This window comes from Phoenix dactylifera, unplaced genomic scaffold (genome assembly GCF_009389715.1).
Source record: "Phoenix dactylifera cultivar Barhee BC4 unplaced genomic scaffold, palm_55x_up_171113_PBpolish2nd_filt_p 001146F, whole genome shotgun sequence".
NCBI classification, from domain to species: Eukaryota; Viridiplantae; Streptophyta; class Magnoliopsida; order Arecales; family Arecaceae; genus Phoenix; species Phoenix dactylifera.
In genome coordinates this window covers 38,833-59,689 of record NW_024068487.1, presented here as the reverse complement: position 1 = coordinate 59,689, position 20,857 = coordinate 38,833, and the positions used below count along the sequence as shown (strand labels likewise).

The window sequence follows — 20,857 nt, the reverse complement described above, 5'->3', positions numbered from 1 at the left end:
TATTTTCCTAGCTTGCTTCAGAGGTTCCACAGGACCATCAAGTAAAACTAAAGAATCAGGTATTTTGATATTTACAATGAATGACACAGTATAATAATGAACCAAAGCTGAAGCCATGAAAAAGATGCCAAGCCAGTAGAAAATTAGAAATGAATGCCAACTGCTGTAAAACATAATCAAGATATTGCATCCTCCAGCCATTACATTCCAACGGGTCCAACTGCTTAACTAAAAAGGCAATGGTAGCCTAGCCGTCCAGCGGTAATAATGGCAATGGTAGTAATACCAAAGGAAATGATAGATGCCACCCCTGATTGTCATTACTAAACTTCTAAGCATCCGATACCAAATACAATTAAAAAGGCAGGCAAAATGACTCTGCAACAGTGCATGGAATCATGATTATGCCCCAGCCCCGAAAGGATTGGGAATTCAATCATGTGCATGCAGTGATCTTGTTTCATTTTTGTATCCATTCATCACAAACGGAGTGAATCCTCTTCCATGAACTAAGCTTCGCCTCCATCTCTGGTCCCCTGCTGCCATATCCAGATGCAGTTCATTAAGAACTAAACAGCCACTTGCATAGATATCATCAAGGCCCCCTAAACTCATCAACTAGATGCTTGTCTACACATGCATCTCCACCTTGTTCTAGGTTATTTACATATGTGTTAATGGATTCAAAAGAATGCACTCAAATCAATCGCCCCACATTTCCACTCTACCAACGAACAAGCAATGCTCGAGGAAATATTGAGAGAGCAGGCAAGAGATGCTACTAACGAATTGAGGGACCAGCAGCAGCAGCTCTTTTTCTCAACCTGCCACGGGTCATGCGGATTGCCTCTTCCATGGGAGTCTCTTGTGAGGGAGGATTTGTGTCTTCTTTGGATGCAGCATTGGCCACTTCTACCTGCATTGCTTCTCCATCACCTGCTGGAGTAGGAAGAGCGGTGACTTCAGAACTAGGCAAGCTGGTAAGTGCTGGTGAGGCTGGCGGCTGGGCAACCAGAGGGGCTGGTTCTTGCAACTGCCTCTTAGCGGGGTTGGATGGTGCACATGTTTGCTGTTGATGCTCTTGTGAGACTGTTTGTTGGCGAGCAGCCGTCGTAGATGCCATTCGGCGGATCTGCTGAGGCTGCTGGCATTGCTTAGTGCCAATATAACAACTCATCAATAAAATTGAGTGTAGTCAAAAAGCTGGTGCTATATTTGAAACAAGTATGAAACTCGAAAACAAATGTTATCAAGAGTCTAGAATCTAACATTTGGAACTTCAATAATTCAAGATCCTGCCACGACATAAACCTCAATATATGCTAGCAATTTATTTAGTTTATATAGATAGAAACAATGATGACATTTAATCCTTTACAGCTTTTATAGATTTTCCTACCTCAAAAACTGCCCTTCTGATACCATCTGAAACTTGAAAATGAAACAGAGCATTACATACAAATTCCCAGGAGAGATAACTTTGTCGCGTTTAAGAAATCCATGGGCAAAACCAACAACTATCTCAAAGTCAAAACCAACAGCTATCTTCCTTTTACAAGCAGACGCCCTAGTCTTAGGAATCATGCAAGTATCTCCTCTTACAAACAATGCACGCAGAATAAACAGTTACCCAAAGAAGTAGAGCTTCTTCACACTCAATGAACAAGCATTCAGGGTAGGATTAAATATAACAATGCATCAGAAAAGTTAACTATAGATGATGCACAGTTATACTCAACATTTATGTAGAAAGCATCAAAGATTGGGCATTTTATCCTCAAATGAGTACATATTTTTTGTAGATCTTTATGTTCAAGTCGTATTTTATGGTACAAGAAGTTCTAATCTCTAAGATCATTTGGAAGTTCTAGAGTTTTTTGATATGTATAAATTTAAACCTAGGTTTTATTTTGTGTAATTCCGTTCACATAATAAAATTTGCAGTCATTGAAGTGGTTATTTTGCATCTGTACAAATGCGAAATACCAAAGAACTGTAGGAGGTTTGAGAATACTTCATTTAAAACAACAAAGTAGCTGAGGCAGACAGGCTGTCCACATTGGTCCCTGAGTTCCCAAGCACCAAGATATACTGCCTAGATATAATATATGTTTATTCTTTAGTTTAGGCCAAAGTAATAGATGTAATATAGCATGTAGGTTGGCTCCTGTGTTAACTAAATCAAATCAAAAAGAGTTGAACTTTCACAGGTTGATTGCGTCACTGGGAAGACGCACAAGTTCCAGAGCTATTTTCCTTAACAGCTTTGCAAGCTAGAGAATATGCAGCTGGCAGAAATTGTACCTCTAATATAGATATCCTAAAAAAATAAACAAGAAAATAATGATTTCAGTTTTCTCAAATTTCCAATTACTAAAAGAGATCACATAAAAAAAGTTGAACCATTAAATGGCAAAAGATCATAGACATCCGTCAGGGCAAAAGGGAACACAAAATGTGACAGTAAAACCTGAATAAGTAACGTGCATGATTACATTTTTTCCAAGATCAGATCTTTATCAAAAACTCAACCCATCTTTCTTGATAAAGAAACCCTAGGTTTCTTTTGAACTTGCAATATCATTTTCCCCTGGGAAGAGCTCAACTTTCTTTCCATATTTATGCCAATCTCCCTTCCCATGAACAACTAAGATTCTTCCGAACCACCAAAGCAAATCTCTAACATGAAATATGGATCCTACGCAAACCTTTTGAACTGATTAAACAAGAAACAGAACAAGGTAAGGATCTCCCTACAGTTCACACACAGAGAGAGAGAGAGAGAGAGAGAGAGAGAGAGAGAGAGAGAGAGAGAGAGAGAGAGCTGACCGAAGATCTTGATGGGAGATTCAAGTCCTGGTAGATTAGGCTGGCTAAGAAAGATATCCCATGACACAACGCAGAGCTGCTGGATCTCTGCCTTGGGTAGCTGGACCTGCTGGCCTGGCCTTGCCGATCGCACCTCCACCAGGCAGTTTATGATATCGTCGAGGAACACTAGATCCATCCCTCTGCCCAAACCCTACAAACAAACAACCTTCTTCTCTTCTAAAAACAACCCTCGCTTCAATCTTCATCTCGTCTACTTGTTGAAAGGGATAAATAAAATAAGAAAAGAATGAGAGAGAGAGAGAGAGAGAGGAGGAGGAGGAGAAGGTATGCGTAATGTATGACAGTGGGTCAACAACTCCAATGCTGCAGTGTCACTGATATACATTGTGTTTTTTCACGACATGGAAGTTGGCTCAATGCCTTTCCCGTGGCAAGATCTTTGCTTTGGAAATGTTGTGTTGTGATAGATATAATATAACAAATATTACATCTAGTAACCAAGTTTCAAACTAAAACCACCACCATTAAATTTGCAAGCTGGATTTTAAATTTATAGTTTCCGTCAAGGTGTAAACAGAGTCAAAAGGACAAATAGTAAAATAAGTCTAAATGCAAGCGCATGCATCCCTCTAATGGTCCTGCTATTTCTGTTCCAATCATTTCATTTTTTAACAAGGGTAACATGATTATCACAATTTATGTCCTATTATAACGATAAGGTGCCAAGTATCTTCAAAGGTAGTTTGAAATAAAGAATCTTCATTATCTTTGGTATTTCCTGAAGCTTGATGCGTAGTATATATACAGACACATAAATGTCTGTTTATTACTAATATCATCTCTTATGCTCAATTTATAGGCACTAAAATTGCTTCAACACCCGTTAAGATTCGTTTGAAGAATGGGTGATGGTGACCCTTTTCTTGATCCTTCTTGATAATGTCATCTCATTGGAAGACCACTTGATGACATTGTCTATGCATTCCTATGGCCGACAAGTTCATTACAACGCCATCTCATGTAGCCTAAATAGCATTCTTAGCTATCTTTATTCATGCCATCACCACCTTGGCCCTCAATTTCTCATCCTTTTCTCTGCTCCAACTTTGCACTTAGATGTTGATTGCGCTAGTGAAGCCATGTGTCCTGGATCTATCACTACCTATGTTATTTATTTTAAAGACAGAGAAAGAAGCAAGTCATCATTTCTCATTTGTTTGTTAAAGCTGAGTATGGCACCATTGTTCGTATCTCTGTTGAGGAGGCCTAGCTTCAATGCCTAATTTACTAAAACAAGGGGCATCTTCAAACACGACTAGCAGCCTTAGTTGTGATAATTAAAATATTGCTCAATTTTCAATGATTTGATACTCCATATTGTACCAAGCATATTAGATTAATTATCATTTCATACCATGTCGCTGAGACGACACCCCTTACTACATAGTTTCTTTACAAATCAGCTTTCTAACTTCATGAAGTCACACACTAGTCCACATTTTTTCCACGATAAACTGCATACGATCCACAATGAGTTTCAAATACAAACTAATCTTTGTATATTGCCAGCATGCTGAACACTTTGGATTTAAGACATGTTTATATATTTTTGGATCATTGTCACTAGAGCAAGGATCGGGTCATTGCCATTGGAGCAAGGAATTGAGAGAGAAAGAGAGAGAGAGGAGGAGGAGGAATAAAGGAGGTGCTTACTATAATAGAATAACATGCATGGCTTTTGTTACAACTATACTAAAAAAAACTCTAATTATTGTGTAATGCATATGCATCACCACAACGGACAATCATAGAAATTTTCAAATCAAAGACATCAGACTTGCTAATCGTTAGATATTTAATTTAAAAAACAAATATGTACTTTTACTTTCCTATAAAGTTTAATCTTTCTGGTTCTTAACTAATTCATATTTTTATTACTTTAACATTATCTGTTTAATTTTTGGGATGACTAGAATGAGTTCATCATATACCAGCTGCTATGCTGATCAGCATATACGGTAGCATATGGCAGTAATATAAACCATTGGTTCCATCAAAAAACCATTCAACCCCACAAATAAACATATAGATGGGTTCCTCCACATAGGTGATGATATGCGACACAATGCTTGTAGAAACACAGTAGAGCATGCTCCTAAGACTGGTGAGACCACCTAGGCCCCAACAACATGCATGGCAATATTCCACAAGAAGGATTGTACATGACCAATCAAAGCATCAATGTGGGGCTATTGTTAAGGGGTGACTCGCCCAATCATTTCACTTAATAAGGTAGTCCACTGGGAAACATTATTAATCCTTCCAATGTATCCACAAATTTAAACATCTGGTTCCTAACACCAGATCAGGATAATGCTTCTTGTTTTTGCTTAATTTTTAAATGGAGGAAAGTTTCTCCTAGGTTATGTTGCATATCATGACAATCCTTAGTACTTCAATAAGCTTGATCACAGCAAATTCTAAATTGATATAAAAACAAGGGCATTGATATGGCATGCCAAATACTACATTGCTAGGAGAATAGGATACAGGTTTCCTTGCAATCTCTACTTGCAATAGGTGAAAAAAAAAGAAAATTATTTTAGTAACCTTACAATCTCTACTTGACAAAGGAAAAAGCTTTAGTACACTGGGAGAACATTTTTCATGATTGGTGTTATTAGCTTATAGTGGTCTGCTGGAGATAAACACACAATCAATATATTGCAAATTAAAAGAAGGTTCTACTACTGGACCCATCGATTCTTTTCACTTTAACCCAGAATGTATAGAAGAATCATAGTGAATGACCACAATTTTGTCATATCAGATAAATGTGCCTTCTTAAGCAAATGAAAAGCAAGCAAATGCTAGAGGCAGTGCAAAAAGCTATATTTCTAGATTGTCAAGTATATTGAGTGGTCGGGTAAAATTTCATTATAATTAGAAGAAAAGAAAAACAAAGAGAACACAGTAAGACCTATTTACTCTTCTCAATAAGCACCTGGACAGGGTGTGATCTCGATGACTGCGAGGGTGACTGCGAAGCAATGTACTGTAAGACTTCAAAAAGCCTTGTCTGGCCATAGCTTGCAGTCTTTTGCCAATAAAGGGCAACAATATCCCCAGCTCTCGTTCTCAGCTCAAGTAAGTTACGATCTATTTCATTCTCATGCTTTGCAACATATGGCCGAAAGAAAGTTTCATAGACATATGTGGTTCCCTGCCATAAATTCACTAATTAAAAAAATTATAACTATAGATGAGATAACATGCCATAGCCCGAGAGGGCATAGATTTCACCTTTGTTTTTGGGTACCAAAGATATACAAAGGATGCCAGCTTTGCCTCGTTGTACATTGGTACCCTTCAAGAAAGTAGATAAGATCCCAAGTTGTAACAAGAAAAGCTGAATAAAAGTAAAGAAAGCAAGGCTGTGGAGCCCAAATTTCCAAACCACTGAGCTACCTTACCATGAAATAAAAGATTCTCCAACCCTCTCAAAGACGGTCAGTGCAGCAACTAAAATCCTAGAAAAATGAATTAAAATCGAAAGGTCTCCTTTTAGTCCCACAAGTGACCAGAAGATAGGATTGAAAATAAAATCTTTCCACCGACAAGCAACAAGAACGTACCAATACTGACACCAGAATATCAGCTGTTCAACCTCTGGCTTGTTCAACTCCACAGCTTTGAAGCATTCATAGGCCGGATAAGCATAGCCAAGGACCAATCTGCAGACAGAAACGCTCGAGTTCTCATCCAAATTCACTTTTTTGAAAAAAGATTTCTGAAGACAAGAAACATGAAACGAAGATCTACTCGAATGTAATGAAGCAGCTAAAAAACCAAAAAAACTAATCCATGTCAGAATTACTAACACCAAGGCTCTTGTAACAAAACTTCCCATCATCTTGATCCACCAAATATGTAGAAAGTTACGGCCGCTTCCTGAGCCCCCTTCAGCAACACCAAGCACTAGAAGTCAAGGAAAATGAAAACAGACGGCATTATTATATAAACAAGAAAGATTACTGTACCGTGATTCCCGGATCATTGGAAGTGCGCGCGCGCGTCTGCAGCAGAAAATTAACTAAAAAGCTTATTGGAGAGCGGAGTGTAACAAAACTAGGGGCAAGGAAAACACAAAAAAAGAAGAACGCCGTGCAGGAAAACCCTGGATTTAAAGATCTGACTGAAATCAACTCCGCATATCTCCGCATTGCAGAATATGAGCCAAAATCCCACCGATTTCCATCGCAAGAAACAAAAGAGAAAACCCTTAAAACTGATCAAGAAAACAAATCAAGTATCAGTACAGAAGCCGCAAAAGAACCCTTATTCGGTGCAAAAATCCGAGAAGAAGCGCAAGACATGCTGATTTAAGGCGACGAAGCCGACATCGGAAGAGAAGAGGAAAGAGGGTAAAGAGTAAAGACCGATACCTTTCCGAGATTGGCCGCAAGAGGGAAAGAGGGAGACAAAATCCTTCCACCGAGACGATAACGATAAAAGAAGCGACAGAGAGAGAAAGGAAAAGGGAGTAGATCTCGCCAAGTCTTCAAGGGTACGAAATACGGCGAGCGAGAGCTCTTTTTTCCGTGTAGCTGCTCTTCTTTTAAAGCCAGAGAACGGCGAGGGAGAGAAAGACCGTCGCCTCGCCCCCACCCGGCCGTCTCGATTTGAACTGGTTCTTGGTTCTCCCTCACCGGGGCGTATCGTATCTCTATCCTACGTGGGTGGCTACGTCGGTGCTTACTGGTGAGCGAGTGGATAGACAACGGACGGCCGGAGGTACGGAATCTGTTTTGGGCATTGGATACTGGCCGTTTGATTGATGGATCACGGATCGGAGGTCCCGAGGGCTTTTTCCCGTGCAGGTGGACCCAAAGTGACGTTCGCGATAACGTTGCTGTCGCTGCGCAAAGGACGCTCCCCGAACTGTTGTGGTGTGAGTTTACCGTTGCATTCCGTTTGACGACGGCCAGCCGTTGTCACGAAAAAAATTATAAACACTCACAAAACTATTTCACTTATCACCTAACCAAACAAATTATTTTGCATGTAAGATGCTAGTGCGGATACCAGTGCCAGATCATCCGTCACTCAAATCTACATTCGCCGCAGAAGGATGTTCCAGCCAGTTTGATTTTATTCTGTAAGTGATTTTATGTTATTTGGACTTATTAGAGTATTTTGTTATTTGACAGTCTTTAGAGCTTCTTTTAATATTTCGTTATTTTGAGAGTCTTCTGTGAGACTAGTTTTTTTTTTTTCAAAAGCTTATTTGCATATTGCCATTTTGAGGTCTTTATAAAATTGTTTGCACCTAAATACTTAATAGCAAGATGCACATAAGCAATATCATCGATTTATACGTGTAACTGTCATTATTGTATTCATGGCAATTATGCATCTATTAATTTATTGCATAGCAAAGATATCTTTAAAATGTTGCATGTAGTATTATTTTTAGAGTTAACATCCTAATTTCAGATTTTAATATTAAAATAATTAGACATGCATTTTTTTGGAAGATTTTTGAGAGAAAAATGAATGTTAAAGATATTTTATTTTAGAAATGATATAAATGAAAATAATGGCTATTATTATATTATAATGGTACATTATAATGAAAAATAACTGAAAATAATAAAAAAATAATAGCTATATGCTATCTGCCCCAATGATATAATGAGAGGTGCTCGAAATCATTATAACAACCACTAAAATGATAATAATACTATTATTTAAAATCATGTTGCACCATATTGAAGCCATCATAGAAAGCAGTTGCTATTTGCCACTCTTGCTGATTTTTGATCCAATTATTCCTAATTTTCTCTCACTAGAAATCCTTGGTTTCTTTTTCTTTTTTATTTTTTTTTCTTACCAGATAATAGATTATCCATTGCACTACTAGGAACCACCACATCTCCCACAACATCAAAGGAAGTTTCTTGACACTGAATGATCAGAAGGGGATCGCATAGTTTTGATCATGAAAGAATGGACTCAATGCTAGAATTAACTACTGTATAGGAGACTACACTCCATCAAGTATAGAAAAGCAACACAAGAGGGCCTGCAGCTCTCTCTACTTGCAGGGGGAGTAATTTGTTGTTTGCCATTCTACCTCATCCTCTCTTGCTCTCTCATTCTCTTTCATTCCCTCCTAGGTTGACACCTCCTCTCTCTCTATCTCTCTCTCTCATATTCCATGATTCCATCTGTCCATCCTTTTCTCTCTCCCCCTTCCAACATAACTCAAAAGCATCCATTGCTCCTTAACCTGTTGCTTTACCCTATATCTTCCTCCTTCCACCAAGGCCCCCTCACCTAACCCCCCAACCCCCACCATATTCAGATCAATCCTCAAGCTTAGTTCTTAAATAGCAAGCATGGCTCGGACTTTAATATCTTAGGTTCTAGGCTGGACTGAGATAGGCTTAGGCTAAGGTTTTTAAGCTATTGACAATATACTTAGGTTAGGCTTGGACCTAGGTCATTGCTCAAGTCCAGTGCTCATTATCTAACTTGATTTTCTGCCCCACACCATCTTAGGAACATGTCTCTCATCTCTCCCATACTAATGCATTCTTTTATAGTAACATTCTTTCTATCCATCATCTAACTAATAACTGAAAATAAATGCACAAACCAAAACTAGAAATATAGTTAAAAAAACTATATTGCTTCATTCTGAAAAAATATATTTTGCTTGGATTAGTTATTCAAATTAATCATTAAATTCATCATCATACATCAAATCATAAACCAAAAGAACGCTCCACATCTACATGTCATAAGTCATCAATTGCCTATTTGCTTCATACTGCGAGGTCATTTTGGCAATCTTCTTCTTATAGAGTTATATATATAGGAGCCTATCTTAACTTTCTAAAATTGCCAATTTAGCCCGTTCAAACTAAAATAGATAGAAGTCTATTTAGCCACTGCATTTGGTTGCTTTTGACAAAAAGGCTCTTTAGCTCACAATCTGAAAAATCAAACCAAATTGAACTGATTTTTTTAGACTGGTTTTATCCACTTGTAGTATATATTTTATTCAGTTTTGATGTAAATTTTAAAAATTAATTTAAATCGGTTCGATTTCAAAAAAATAAAATTTAAACGGACCGGTTTGAACCGGCGAACACCCCATTATTTGTTGACGCCATAGCGTGTCCCTCGCTCCCTCCGTATCACATGGCGTGTCGCAACTTGAGTAGCATTTTGCGAACCTTTTCTTGGGTTCCAGGTTTGGGCCGCGTAGCGTTACTCTAGCGGGAATCATGTACCCAAACCCGTAATGCCGGCAAGAGCGAGGTATGTAAAGGCTAGCTGAGAGATACGCCCCCCAAACACCTAACACCAAATAAAAAGAAGCGGGGAGGTGGACGGGGAGGGGAAGGGAGAGGGGGCGAGAGGTTTGGGGAAAGAGAAGGCAACGGAGGATCAACGCTTTCGTCACGAAGAAATTACTTCAAGGTACTTTCCCCGATTGGATTGCCTTTAATCTCTTTCGCCCAATTGCTTCTCCGTTCTTCCTACTGGGAATCGGAATCTAATTGGGTCACCGCTAGGGTTAGGATTAGGGGTTTTGAATAGTTTTGGCCAGTCCATGCCGTTTACTGTGTTTCTCCGAACGTCGAATTATTATTGCGGAGTCGGTAGATTTTTATGTGCTGAATCCTCTAAAAGTACAGTCTTTTTTTTTTTTTTACCTGCTAGAGTTTCTTCAATTATTTGCCTCAATATTCTCGCTGCTGTTTATTTTGTGGCATGGTTAGCTGCTATTTTGATCGTTAATGCATTATGTTGGGATATTAAACGGAGTATCATTTTCTTTTACCATTGTTGATACCATTGAGATCAAATGTTAGATATTTGGCTGGTTGATATTGAACCATATAATTTCTTTTTTGAACCTAGCCATAGCAGAGCCAAGTTGTTTTGTGTGAACAAAAAGAAAGAATGAATTAAAATGGACGAATAGAACTGAAACACATCCTCCTGTTGTTTGCTGGTGTTATTACTAGTTAATTTGGTTCTTTACATGTGGAAATATATTCACTCGACTGTTTTGTTGAAAGAAAGAAGCAGAAAAAGAACCTGTTAGCGTTCCTATAAGGTAGCCATAAGCTTTATGCACCTAGCACTTATATAACTTTTTGTATCAGCTTGAGTTTTGAAGCCGATATCTCACTGTCCGACATGTTGTTAGGTTTATATTAGAAAAGCTTGGGGTGAAAGTTGCTATTACTAGAGTGGTTACCTCATGGAATCAGAGCAAGACCAAGAGCCTTTAAAGCCTATCTTGTGCTGGCCGGCCTAGGTGACCAGCTAATAAAGGTTACCATATAGCCAGTTGAAAAGAGAGATCCGCCATGCAGTAGGTTGCTTGATACAATTGGAATGCAAAATTGCATAAATTGAGAAATCTAGGGTTATGCTAAGGCTTTTTGAAGGCTGCATCTGGCCCAACCATGGGTTATATGAGTTCGGGCTTTAAGCCTGCTAGACTTGGACCTAACATTTCAGTTCAGAAATTTATTTCAGGCAAAATTTGTGCAACCTTTGGTCTTTTTCAAGTTTGGTTTAGTTGAGATATGATCAGCATGCATACGATCATGCATGCTAAAAATGTTGAATCATAAAAGTCATCATAGCCAACCACTGCATATATGAAGGTCAGCCAATATAGGTTCAAAGTCTACTTACCCATAAAACCCTTGTTAAATTTCTTAATCTCTGCAGCCATAATCTTGGTGCTATTAAAGTGAGTCAAAGTCCAGGCCCACTCTCTGCATTTATCATTAATCTTGGCCAAATATCTCTTCCTCCTAGATCTTTCTTCTTTTACGAAGACCTAGAAGATGGAGACTAAAGTAGGGGTTTTGCTTCCAAATTGTCAACATATGAGATAGTTCCTCATATCAGTCTAACCAATTAATGTCAATTTGGAGTAACAATCAAGCCAAAGGGAGCTAAAAAGCAAGAGTGCAAGAAGGTAGTAGGATTTCTCGCAATTTAGTCCTCAAGGGAGTTTATGCCTAAAGGAGTCAGGACTTTGGTGGTAACTTTCATCTTGAGGTTGCAAATTGGATGGATCGAGCAGCATAATTCACCCTTTTGACTGAGAGAAACTTATTTTGATCCATACCTGTGGTGGGCGAAGTCCTTAAATTGGTCCGAAGCTAATCATGGGCTTCCTGCTACAAAAGGAAACCTTAGAAATGATTTGTTAGTTAAGCGGCTGTATTACTGTAACTGTCAAGTCTCATCCTAACTATTTAAGGCCAGCTTAATAAATCCTTCTCCTCCATTCGTTTCTTTGAAGGGCTACATGCGATGTCACTAAAGGGCTGTTTGATTGCTAATTTCATAAGATCTAGTTAACTGAAAACCTAAAATAAATAAAGTTATTTTTCTCACTTCTGAATGATCACTTTCTTCATAACAGGTTCTAGGATAAGTAACCAGACAATATTTTTATACTTTGTTTATATGAACCATAATGAACCAATTTTTTTGTAAAATGTTTAACTCAGTTTTTTAGTGTAGGCAGTTTTTTTTGCATGGCATCAGATGTTGGAAGGGTGGAGGATGTAGTTTGTTTGGCAAAGTCAGTATGTTGACAAGGTCATTTGCATTAAACGGACTGGTGTTGCACATTTGGAGAAGTTGCTACTTAATTTGGGATAAATATCTTTTAAATGGAAATCTTATTTGTATGGACAACAAAATATCTGAAATTTTGTAGCATCTTCGTTTAAGGGAGAGATAATGTGGATGAATATGGATGAAACTTGAGCAGTCCATATTAGCAGGACTTTGGAAATCAGAAGATTTCATGGTTGCAGATTGACTTCTCCACAGGATAACAAAGCTGCTCTAGTCTATAGACTGACAGGAAACATTCTAAATAGTTTTTCCTGCTCAAAGCAAGCTCCAGAGGTGCATGAATACTTGCTGAGCATTACTTGAGTAGAGTTGTAGATTTTTTCTGGGGATTAAGATCTTAATGTTTAACATTTTTGCATCCAGTTGGCATTCTAATCTAACTCATTAAGCTGTCATTCTGTGCCATATTAATTTTACAATTATGTTGGTGTCTCTACTATTTGTCTGTCGAACACAACTAGCAAGCACAGCACGTTCCTCTTTATCTAGTGTTACTAAAGAGTTGTCACTTTTTACTATAAAATATGAAAAGAAATGATAAAAATAGTACAAGATCTCCTCTCGTTTTATTTTGCTATCTAATGTTTTTCTCTTAAACAGAAAACCTTGTATCATATGCTAGTATCGCACACATAAAGAGGTCATGGAGGACTGTAAGGAAGGTGAGTCATTGAATTTTAAGTCTCACCTCAGTCAAACAAACAATGTCTGTAGGCATGAGTCGGAGTGCCACCAATCTCAAATTGAGGCACTACATGAAAAGCTTATGGAGGTAAAGGCTAGCATTAAATGCTCTGAAGACAAAGCAAAGAGGGAGTTGGAACACCTTTGGCGTAATGGCAAAATAGCTGCCACCTTACTGACTTACCTGAAGTCGAAAGCAAGAATTATGGCTAATCCACATATGGCCCATGCTTCATGTGGGATCAAGCATCGGGAGGGAGTGGGACTGGTTGACAAACATGGCATACCACTATCTGACTGGTCTAAGGATATTGATCTTTCTCCATTTGAAAGTTCAGAGGAGGAAATACTACGGGCAAGCGGCAATGAGTCTGGATCTATTGATGCAAATGATGGAGCGTACCTTGTTGAAATACTAAAGTCAGTGCACACGGTAACAGATGTTATGGAGTCTCTTGTCAAAAAGGTTATTATGGCAGAAAATGAAGCTGCCATCGAAAAAGAGAAAGTTAATCTTGGCATGGAAGAAATTAGAAAGAAGACACTCCAAATTGATAGCATGTCTGCAAAAGTTGAAGAGATGGAAAAATTTGCACTGGGTGCAAATGACATTTTGAATGAAATGCGGCAAAAAGTTGAAGATATGGTGCAGGAAATATCTAGACAACGACAGCGAGCTGCAGAAAATGAACAAGAGCTTTGCCGTGTAAAGCAAGATTTTGAGGCATTGAAATCCTATGTTAGCAGTCTCATCAGTGTGAGAGAAACCCTTATTTCCTCAGAAAAACAATTTCAAACAATGGAAAAGCTTTTTGAAAGGTATCATCCTGTTACTTTGCTTAACTGCAAATGCTGTGCTTTTCATTGGAATGAAATCCATATTTTTCTGAGCATATGCTTATTGTTTATTTTCCCCTTATTATGCACTTGTGTTCTTGCTTTATGATGCTTCCTTTTTTTTTTTCCTTTTTACATTTTTTCAGATGCAGCATGACTTTCGTACTACCTTTGTAGTGTAGCAGTCTAATTTGGATTTGATAATGGTCTACAATAAATATATAATCTCCTAAATTTGCATGACCTGCATACATAACATTTCAGTTACAAAAGGAGTCCTGCTATCTGCTATTGCACCCTTCATGTTTCTTCTTTTGATTCACCTTCAACTTCAATGTGTCCCCGAAGTTAACTGTTTCGCATGTAAAGCCAGATTTGCTTCTTTGTGTTACTACTTGCTCCTGATTTTGAGATTGTGTTTGAAGTTGATTAAATTTGTACAGAGACCAAGTTAATTTGATTTTTCTATGATCTGAAAATCACTGGGTTCAGTGAAAATGGCATGTTACTTTGTAACAATGTGATTGCATTAATTGCCAAGAAATTGCAAAATAATGCATGCTTATGTAATTTAATTACTCACTATCTAAACATTGAGCCCTCTTTGGTTACCATAGGACGTGTCTTCCAAGAATTAGTAGTTACAGCATTCTTGCTATTCTAGGGTAACAGCAAACCAATGTCTTTTAGCTAGTGCAAGTTAGACTAATTGTTAATTGTACTGGCGTCATGCTGTTTGTTTAACAATCATCTGGTTTTTCATATGACACTCATGTTGTGTTTGTTTATAATAATCGATGTGAGCGTGTCATTTTGTCATTTGAGAAACGTAAAAAAACATGGTGGCTGAAACTTGAGGAAAAGCATTGGAGTTGATGGAATTGCTATTCTGGTATAAAGTCAAATATGTAGAATCTTAAAGGAACTCTCGCACGCTACCATTTGTAAAAACCATGCAGTGAATTCATTGATATTCAAAATGCATTGATTCATAAAATAATGTAAAAATGCTTATGAAAACACTTTTTTTTTTTTGAGAGAGAGATTGGACAGAAGTCCAATCAAAAGCTTATGAGAAACACATTAAACATGCATGTGTTATTTTTGTACATAAGTCTATAGGTCACTGAACTCTTTCTTAAACCCCATGTCATAGTGTAAGTGGATCAGAATTCAAGACTACTGCTGAAAAGGTGAATTGACCATGTGATGCTACTGGTAGGTTCTATTGGATTAGAGAGTATAAGAGCCTATGAGAGAATATAATGTCACCATGATGTCACGTCCAAAAGATTAGCTGAGATGATGGTTGAAGATACATGGCCACAAAAGAAAAGCATGGGCAGGAGGAAGCAATTAACTTGTGTAAGGTTAAGTCACAAAGGTGTCACTTTGCTGACATGGCAACTTTATGGAAGAGTTGACTTAAATGGGAAGGTGGATCCTAGGAAAAGTATAAGCAACAACGTAAAAATCCCCAACATTGCTAATACACAATTGTAGGCTTACGGGGTTGGTGATGCAAGACAGCAATAACATAGGGTAAGCGCTTTTCATAATTAGGTCGGGTTGGGGTTTCAGACTCAAACTGGATAGATCATGTGTTCAGCAAGCCCTAAAACCCAACCCTAGGCCCTTAGATTGGACTCAATCAAACACTTACCTTTTATCATGACCTTTCCCATAATAAATGCTGATCTAACTTCATTTGTTTCATTTTTTACCCAGCAAATAAAATCCAACGGCCTCAATATGTAAGTATGTATGTATATATGTATACATGAGAGAGATAGGGACTACTCTCTAGACACATCCATAACTCATCCTGCCCATCTCTTCAAGTGTCTCATATCTGTCACTCTATCTCCCTCTCTACTACCTTGGGGTGAGCCCCTTCAATCTTCAACATATCCATCAATCTATCCCCTTCTCTACTAGCTTAAGGTGAACCCCTTCGTCTTGTAGAACTATAGGCTCTCTTTGTCACCAGCTAAGCCTTGGACTTCCTCAGAGTCCATTGGCTCTTTTTCTTGAAGCCTGTTGACTTTCTCTTGCTCACAAGCCAAGGATCAAATTTCCTGACAGCACGTCGGCTCTGGGTGGAACCCTGCTTGTTGTCTCTGATCGAGTTTTGCCACTGGCTCTTATTGAGATGAACTGAGTTTCTCAAGCGGTAACTGAGTTTCTCAAGCAGGATGCTATGTTGGAGTATGTTTTCTCCCATTTTCATTAAAAGCCCATTAGCTATCCTTGTCTCCTAGTATGCATTTTCTCTCTTTATTGTGGTTCTACCATTGCTCATCATGCTGACTGAAGTGTCACCAAACCACTGGCTACGCCTACTACAGCTTTATTCAATAGAATGATTTTATGGTGGCAAGAATTTTATGATGATGTAATCTTAAAAAGAGATATAGATATGTAACCCGAAAAGAAATTTAGTCCTTTTGTAAATTTTTATTACAAGTTCTATATACATGAAACATTTGTGCTGGAGCCTAGGGGTGTCCTTTTTTTTTTGATGCATGAGTTTCTTGCCATATCTTTTGAATTTCTGCATAAATTTGATCTTCTTGCCATATCTTAATGATGGTCGTCTACAAATATTTGATAAACATCCAGCGAGGTACTAAATTTCTTTATATCTAAAATTGGGTTTCTGCAGAAAATATCATGTTGATCGTGTTAATCACTTAATTGTGGTCTTTTATAGGTTAATTGCCAAGACTGCTCGCCTTGAGGCAGAGAAAATGCAAAAGGAGGCTGAAGTTCAGAAGCTTATGGAAGAGAATGTCAGGTTAACTGCTATGCTTGATAAGAAGGAAGCACAACTGCTGGCTATGAATGAACAGATGAAGTTCATGGCATTGAACAGTCCTGGCATATAGTTCATGATTTACCATCAGAATTTTCACCTCAGGTTATCCTAAATGGTGATAGCAACATGCTATCTATTTTCATTTTGCAAATTACATATGCTAACAAATCTATTATTGGAAAGGACATATGGATGTTGAGATCACGATGTTTGCTAGAGATGGGGCAATTTGTATCGAGCGGAGAATTGTGCTCTTATAAGACTGTTCATTAGATTATGCATTGTCAACAGTGCCTGCCTATCAATTCATCCTTACTATTTAGACCTTAATTCCCATTATAGATTGGTTGCTTATCGTTTATCTTATGTAGAGATGTGATTTTGTACAGGAAAGCATGAAGGAAGAAGGGATGGGCTGATCAGAAAGATCAGTGGCATGCCTATAAACCACAAACCTTTGATCCCATCTTGTATATGTCCCGTCATGCTGATTTGGACCTCCAATATGTTATAAATCAATCCTACAATATGTCAGTTCATGGTCTCTAATGACAAGAACTTTCTTAGAAAATAAACATGTTGACATTTTGTATGATCCAATAAGTTTCAAGTTCACCACTAACCAGCACAGGCAGGCAGTTCTGCTTGTCTGCCGCAGTGTATGCCTCTAGCTGATCTTGTGCTGAACATGTCACTCTAAGGGCAATTTGCCCTACTTTTCAATAGTCTCTTTCAGGTAGTTTACATCATGTATTTTATTGATTTCTTCATGAAACCAAGTCCACCCTAACCAGAGAGCAGCTCCTTGGTGGCCGAATTCTTCTGCCCATGCCACACTTGCTCCATTATCTTGCATCCTCATTCCACAGCATCCACCCATCAAATTTTTTAATCTATCTCTGCCTCTTTACTTTTTATGGCAGAGACCTCTTCTCTCTTCATTTAAGAAAAATACATTAATTCAGTAATTATTTCACCACGTAATACAATAAGGAATGCTGATGATCCTGATGATCAATCACCTGAGTGTAGTAAAGATTGAGCTTCACATTTCACACTCACAAAATCACCATTCACCACGTTATACAATTTCTAAATTTCAAAAAGCACACAATTAAAAAAAAAATTCCATGTAAAATCACCGCTCGGTGTCTAAATTTCATTGAAAAAAAATCAAGAAAATCAAGTTTTATGAAGGTCTTTTACTTAAACATTGAGTGGAAATGGGTGACATGGTAGAGCCTCTCACGCCCATGCACAAAAGAAAAAAAATCCCATGCCAAATTACCATTGACCATGGTCTGCAACGGCTACTTTTTTTTTTTAAAAAAAAAAAAAATCAAGTTTGCATGCATGCACTCATGCACATGCACCAAAAAAAAAAGAAAAAGGAAAGCAACATCACCATGGATCATGATCAACAATGTCTAAACAAAAAAGTTTTCTGAATGTCTTTTACTTGAACACAAGTGGAAGTGGATGATGCTAACATATTATCAAGGTGAAAGATATGGTAGGGCATGCAATTTGAGCATCCAAACTATTAAAATTGATCCGGACATCTTTAAACGCATATAAGTAATAACTCAATAACTATAAATTGAATCAGAACACAATATCATACTATTTAAATTATCCGCCATGTATCAACCTGTTGTCTACCTAGTTTCTTGGCAATATACGTGTTCGCCGAAGATGTAGATTTTCATTTGAAAAGGTTTGTTATTGATTTTGTATGGAAGTACTTGGGGCCAATTACTTTTCGAGTACAAAGACACACACACACACCAGGACACACTTAAATCTTCATGGTTGATATTAAAACATTTTGTAGCAGTAGGCACTGAACGCATCTCTGAGGAAATTGTTCATATTTGTTGTTCCTGTTGCTTGCATTAGGTTTGATTTTTGATATAGGTGCCTTACATACTTTTACAGGAATGGCTTAACTTTGCGATAACACTATTTTCGTTAAATTGTCCTTTTGGACACGAGATTTTTTGCCTCCATAAAGGAGTAAGAATAAAGTGATAAAACTCAATGATGCCTATCTATGTAAAGCAGAAATGCTCGGTCGTTCTTGAACTCTCTCATTGTGGTTTGCTTCATGTCACAGAAATGGAATGCTCCACTGCATTGTAAAAATTATATCAAGTACACTCCTAGGAGTAGAATGGGTCCATTACATTGCATCATCTCAGGTTCTCTCTTGGAGAGCCTAGCGTTTGGAATCACAAACCTGCTGAATGAAGAGCAATTTGTTGTCTTTTCGAGGATCAATTGATCGAGAAAAAAATTTGATAGCTCATTTAGGCCAAGTTAAGCAGAGGTTGATTATGAGTCATCTTTCTGCAGTCCGAAGCATTGCCAACTTCCTGAGTTTTTTGTACATCACCAGAGGAACCTTTTTATATCCCAGAACAATAATCTTCCAAGATTCCAGTTTTCAAGCGTTTATAACTTTTTAAGGGACTTCAATTCCTGCAACAGTAGGTTCAGCTGTGATTCACATAAATTGGCCATGTTTTGACAATTCAATTGATGATAACTAGCTATTGAGGATCTACTTATCCTTTGCTTGATAATCCAATCAATGTTCCTAGCAATTTTTACATGCTCTATTCCGAACTAATCGAGTACACAATGAACTGCTACAAATTACAGATTTTAGCTAGGCTTTAAAGACTTGGCACTCTTCGTTTCATGTGACAACAGGCTGTCTGTTGAATTATTTGGATTTCATTGGGCAAGGTTCTTCTGGGGCAGCTTGTGTCTAACATCAGTGTGCTGTGAGCTGTAAGTGCCTATAGGTTGATGCTTTTTTCTACTGATATTCTGAACATTGCACTTTAGCTTACTCCACCTAAAAAACCTATCATGTGCAAAGTGACCAGCTAGTAAGGCATCTTCCACATTGCCACTATGATTTCCTCTCAACCTATGATTAGTTCGGGAAGACTCATAATAAGAAACAGCCCAAGATCCCTTGCAGTGTGCGGTTTGCACCGCAGAGTGCCGCGCCGCACTCGATGGCTGCCATCAGAAGATGGACAGGTGTGTATGGCATGCAAAGTTATTTTGTTTGATAGCCATCCGATGGTCATTGAGTTCCGCATGACAGACCATTCACCATAGAGGATCTGTGCTCCTCAGTAGGAAAAGACCTTCCCATTCTTTCAGAGAATAGTTTGAGAAAGTCTGAAATTTTTATTCTTCTTGGATGTGGGTGTTCCCTCCACTCAGCTTTCTTCCAGTCAGGATAAGGGTCACTTACTATAGTTTTTGAGTGCATGCAGGCTCATTGGTTGACCCTCTGAAACTCCCTTTCTTGCCTCCTCCTCACGGACATTCTCCCATCACGAGTGACACTTTTTGGTAAGATAAATCAATTCTGAAATGGAAGCTTCGATTCTAGTTTGCTTTTCCTCTCCACCGTGAATTGTGCTTCTCTGAGTAGTGAAAGGACTTTCATAGACTGCAGGACTAGAATTCTAGGAGGTTAAAAAAATAATTGTTTCAAGAAAAAGGGGCTTTCTTACGAACTGGTATTGGAGTTCATGCTTTTCAAAAGGTTAGGGATGTCTCCTCCATCGTGGTTGTAGGGGATGCACTTGTCCAAGTAGTGTGACACTTTCACTTCTGTGTTGACCTTCGCAAATTGAGAACATTCAGACCTTTCATCATAAATATAGCCAAATGCTGAGGTCTTCCCTCAAAACATAATGATTCATTGAATGCTATCTTCACAGTTCATTTGATGACTTCTTTATGGACTCCTTCCATCACAAAGATGGCCTGAGCACTGTAGCCATGGCTAGCTAGCCTCATTCCAGGCATTGGCTTTTACGAGTCCTTTGTCACCGTCCATTGTCATCAGAGGTCATGTTCTCATTCAGTGCTATGGATGTCGAAGGAGCACCAGTAGAGATCAAGCCATTTGGATGGTGCCAATTGCTGCAAAAGTTACTTTCACAAATAAGCCAAGACTAGGCTTGGGTA

At 38.2% G+C, this 20,857-nt stretch overlaps 2 protein-coding genes across 22 annotated transcripts; one reads left to right on the top strand and one right to left on the bottom strand.

Moving 5' to 3' along the window:
* Positions 1 to 108: 108 nt before the first annotated feature.
* LOC120103851 (putative HVA22-like protein g) lies at positions 109 to 7,514 on the bottom strand. 21 transcript variants are annotated; one of them, XM_039121594.1, is made up of 9 exons: positions 7,278 to 7,509; positions 7,009 to 7,120; positions 6,873 to 6,908; positions 6,714 to 6,792; positions 6,468 to 6,566; positions 6,306 to 6,362; positions 6,136 to 6,199; positions 5,837 to 6,055; positions 109 to 1,132 (listed from the first exon to the last, which is right to left on the bottom strand). In XM_039121594.1, exons 4-9 carry the CDS (start codon positions 6,743 to 6,745, stop codon positions 782 to 784), a joined length of 822 nt encoding a protein of 273 aa, XP_038977522.1. In that variant the 5' UTR covers positions 6,746 to 6,792; positions 6,873 to 6,908; positions 7,009 to 7,120; positions 7,278 to 7,509; the 3' UTR covers positions 109 to 781. The 21 variants fall into 21 exon arrangements, with proteins under 21 accessions (XP_038977522.1, XP_038977524.1, XP_038977523.1 ...); XM_039121596.1 differs by having other exon boundaries at positions 6,714 to 6,783; XM_039121595.1 differs by having other exon boundaries at positions 7,029 to 7,120.
* Positions 7,515 to 10,033: 2,519 nt separating this feature from the next.
* Positions 10,034 to 17,197, top strand: LOC103703882 (putative protein tag-278). Its single transcript, XM_008786917.4, has 3 exons — positions 10,034 to 10,323; positions 13,120 to 14,022; positions 16,754 to 17,197. The coding sequence occupies exons 2-3, from the start codon at positions 13,163 to 13,165 to the stop codon at positions 16,926 to 16,928; spliced, it is 1,035 nt and encodes a 344-aa protein (XP_008785139.2). The 5' UTR covers positions 10,034 to 10,323; positions 13,120 to 13,162; the 3' UTR covers positions 16,929 to 17,197.
* The last annotated feature ends 3,660 nt before the right edge of the window (positions 17,198 to 20,857 follow it).

Coding starts and splice junctions, on each gene's coding strand:
- LOC120103851 (XM_039121578.1), bottom strand. CDS start 6,745: ATGATGGGAAGTTTTGTTACAAGAGCCTTGGTGTTAGTAATTCTGACA. Junction 6,363..6,467: donor ATATTCTGGTGTCAGTATTG/GTACGTTCTTGT, acceptor TCATTTTTCTAG/GATTTTAGTTGCTGCACTGA. Junction 1,133..5,836: donor CGAGATCACACCCTGTCCAG/GTGCTTATTGAG, acceptor CAGCCTCAGCAG/ATCCGCCGAATGGCATCTAC.
- LOC103703882 (XM_008786917.4), top strand. CDS start 13,163: ATGGAGGACTGTAAGGAAGGTGAGTCATTGAATTTTAAGTCTCACCTC. Junction 14,023..16,753: donor ATGGAAAAGCTTTTTGAAAG/GTATCATCCTGT, acceptor GGTCTTTTATAG/GTTAATTGCCAAGACTGCTC.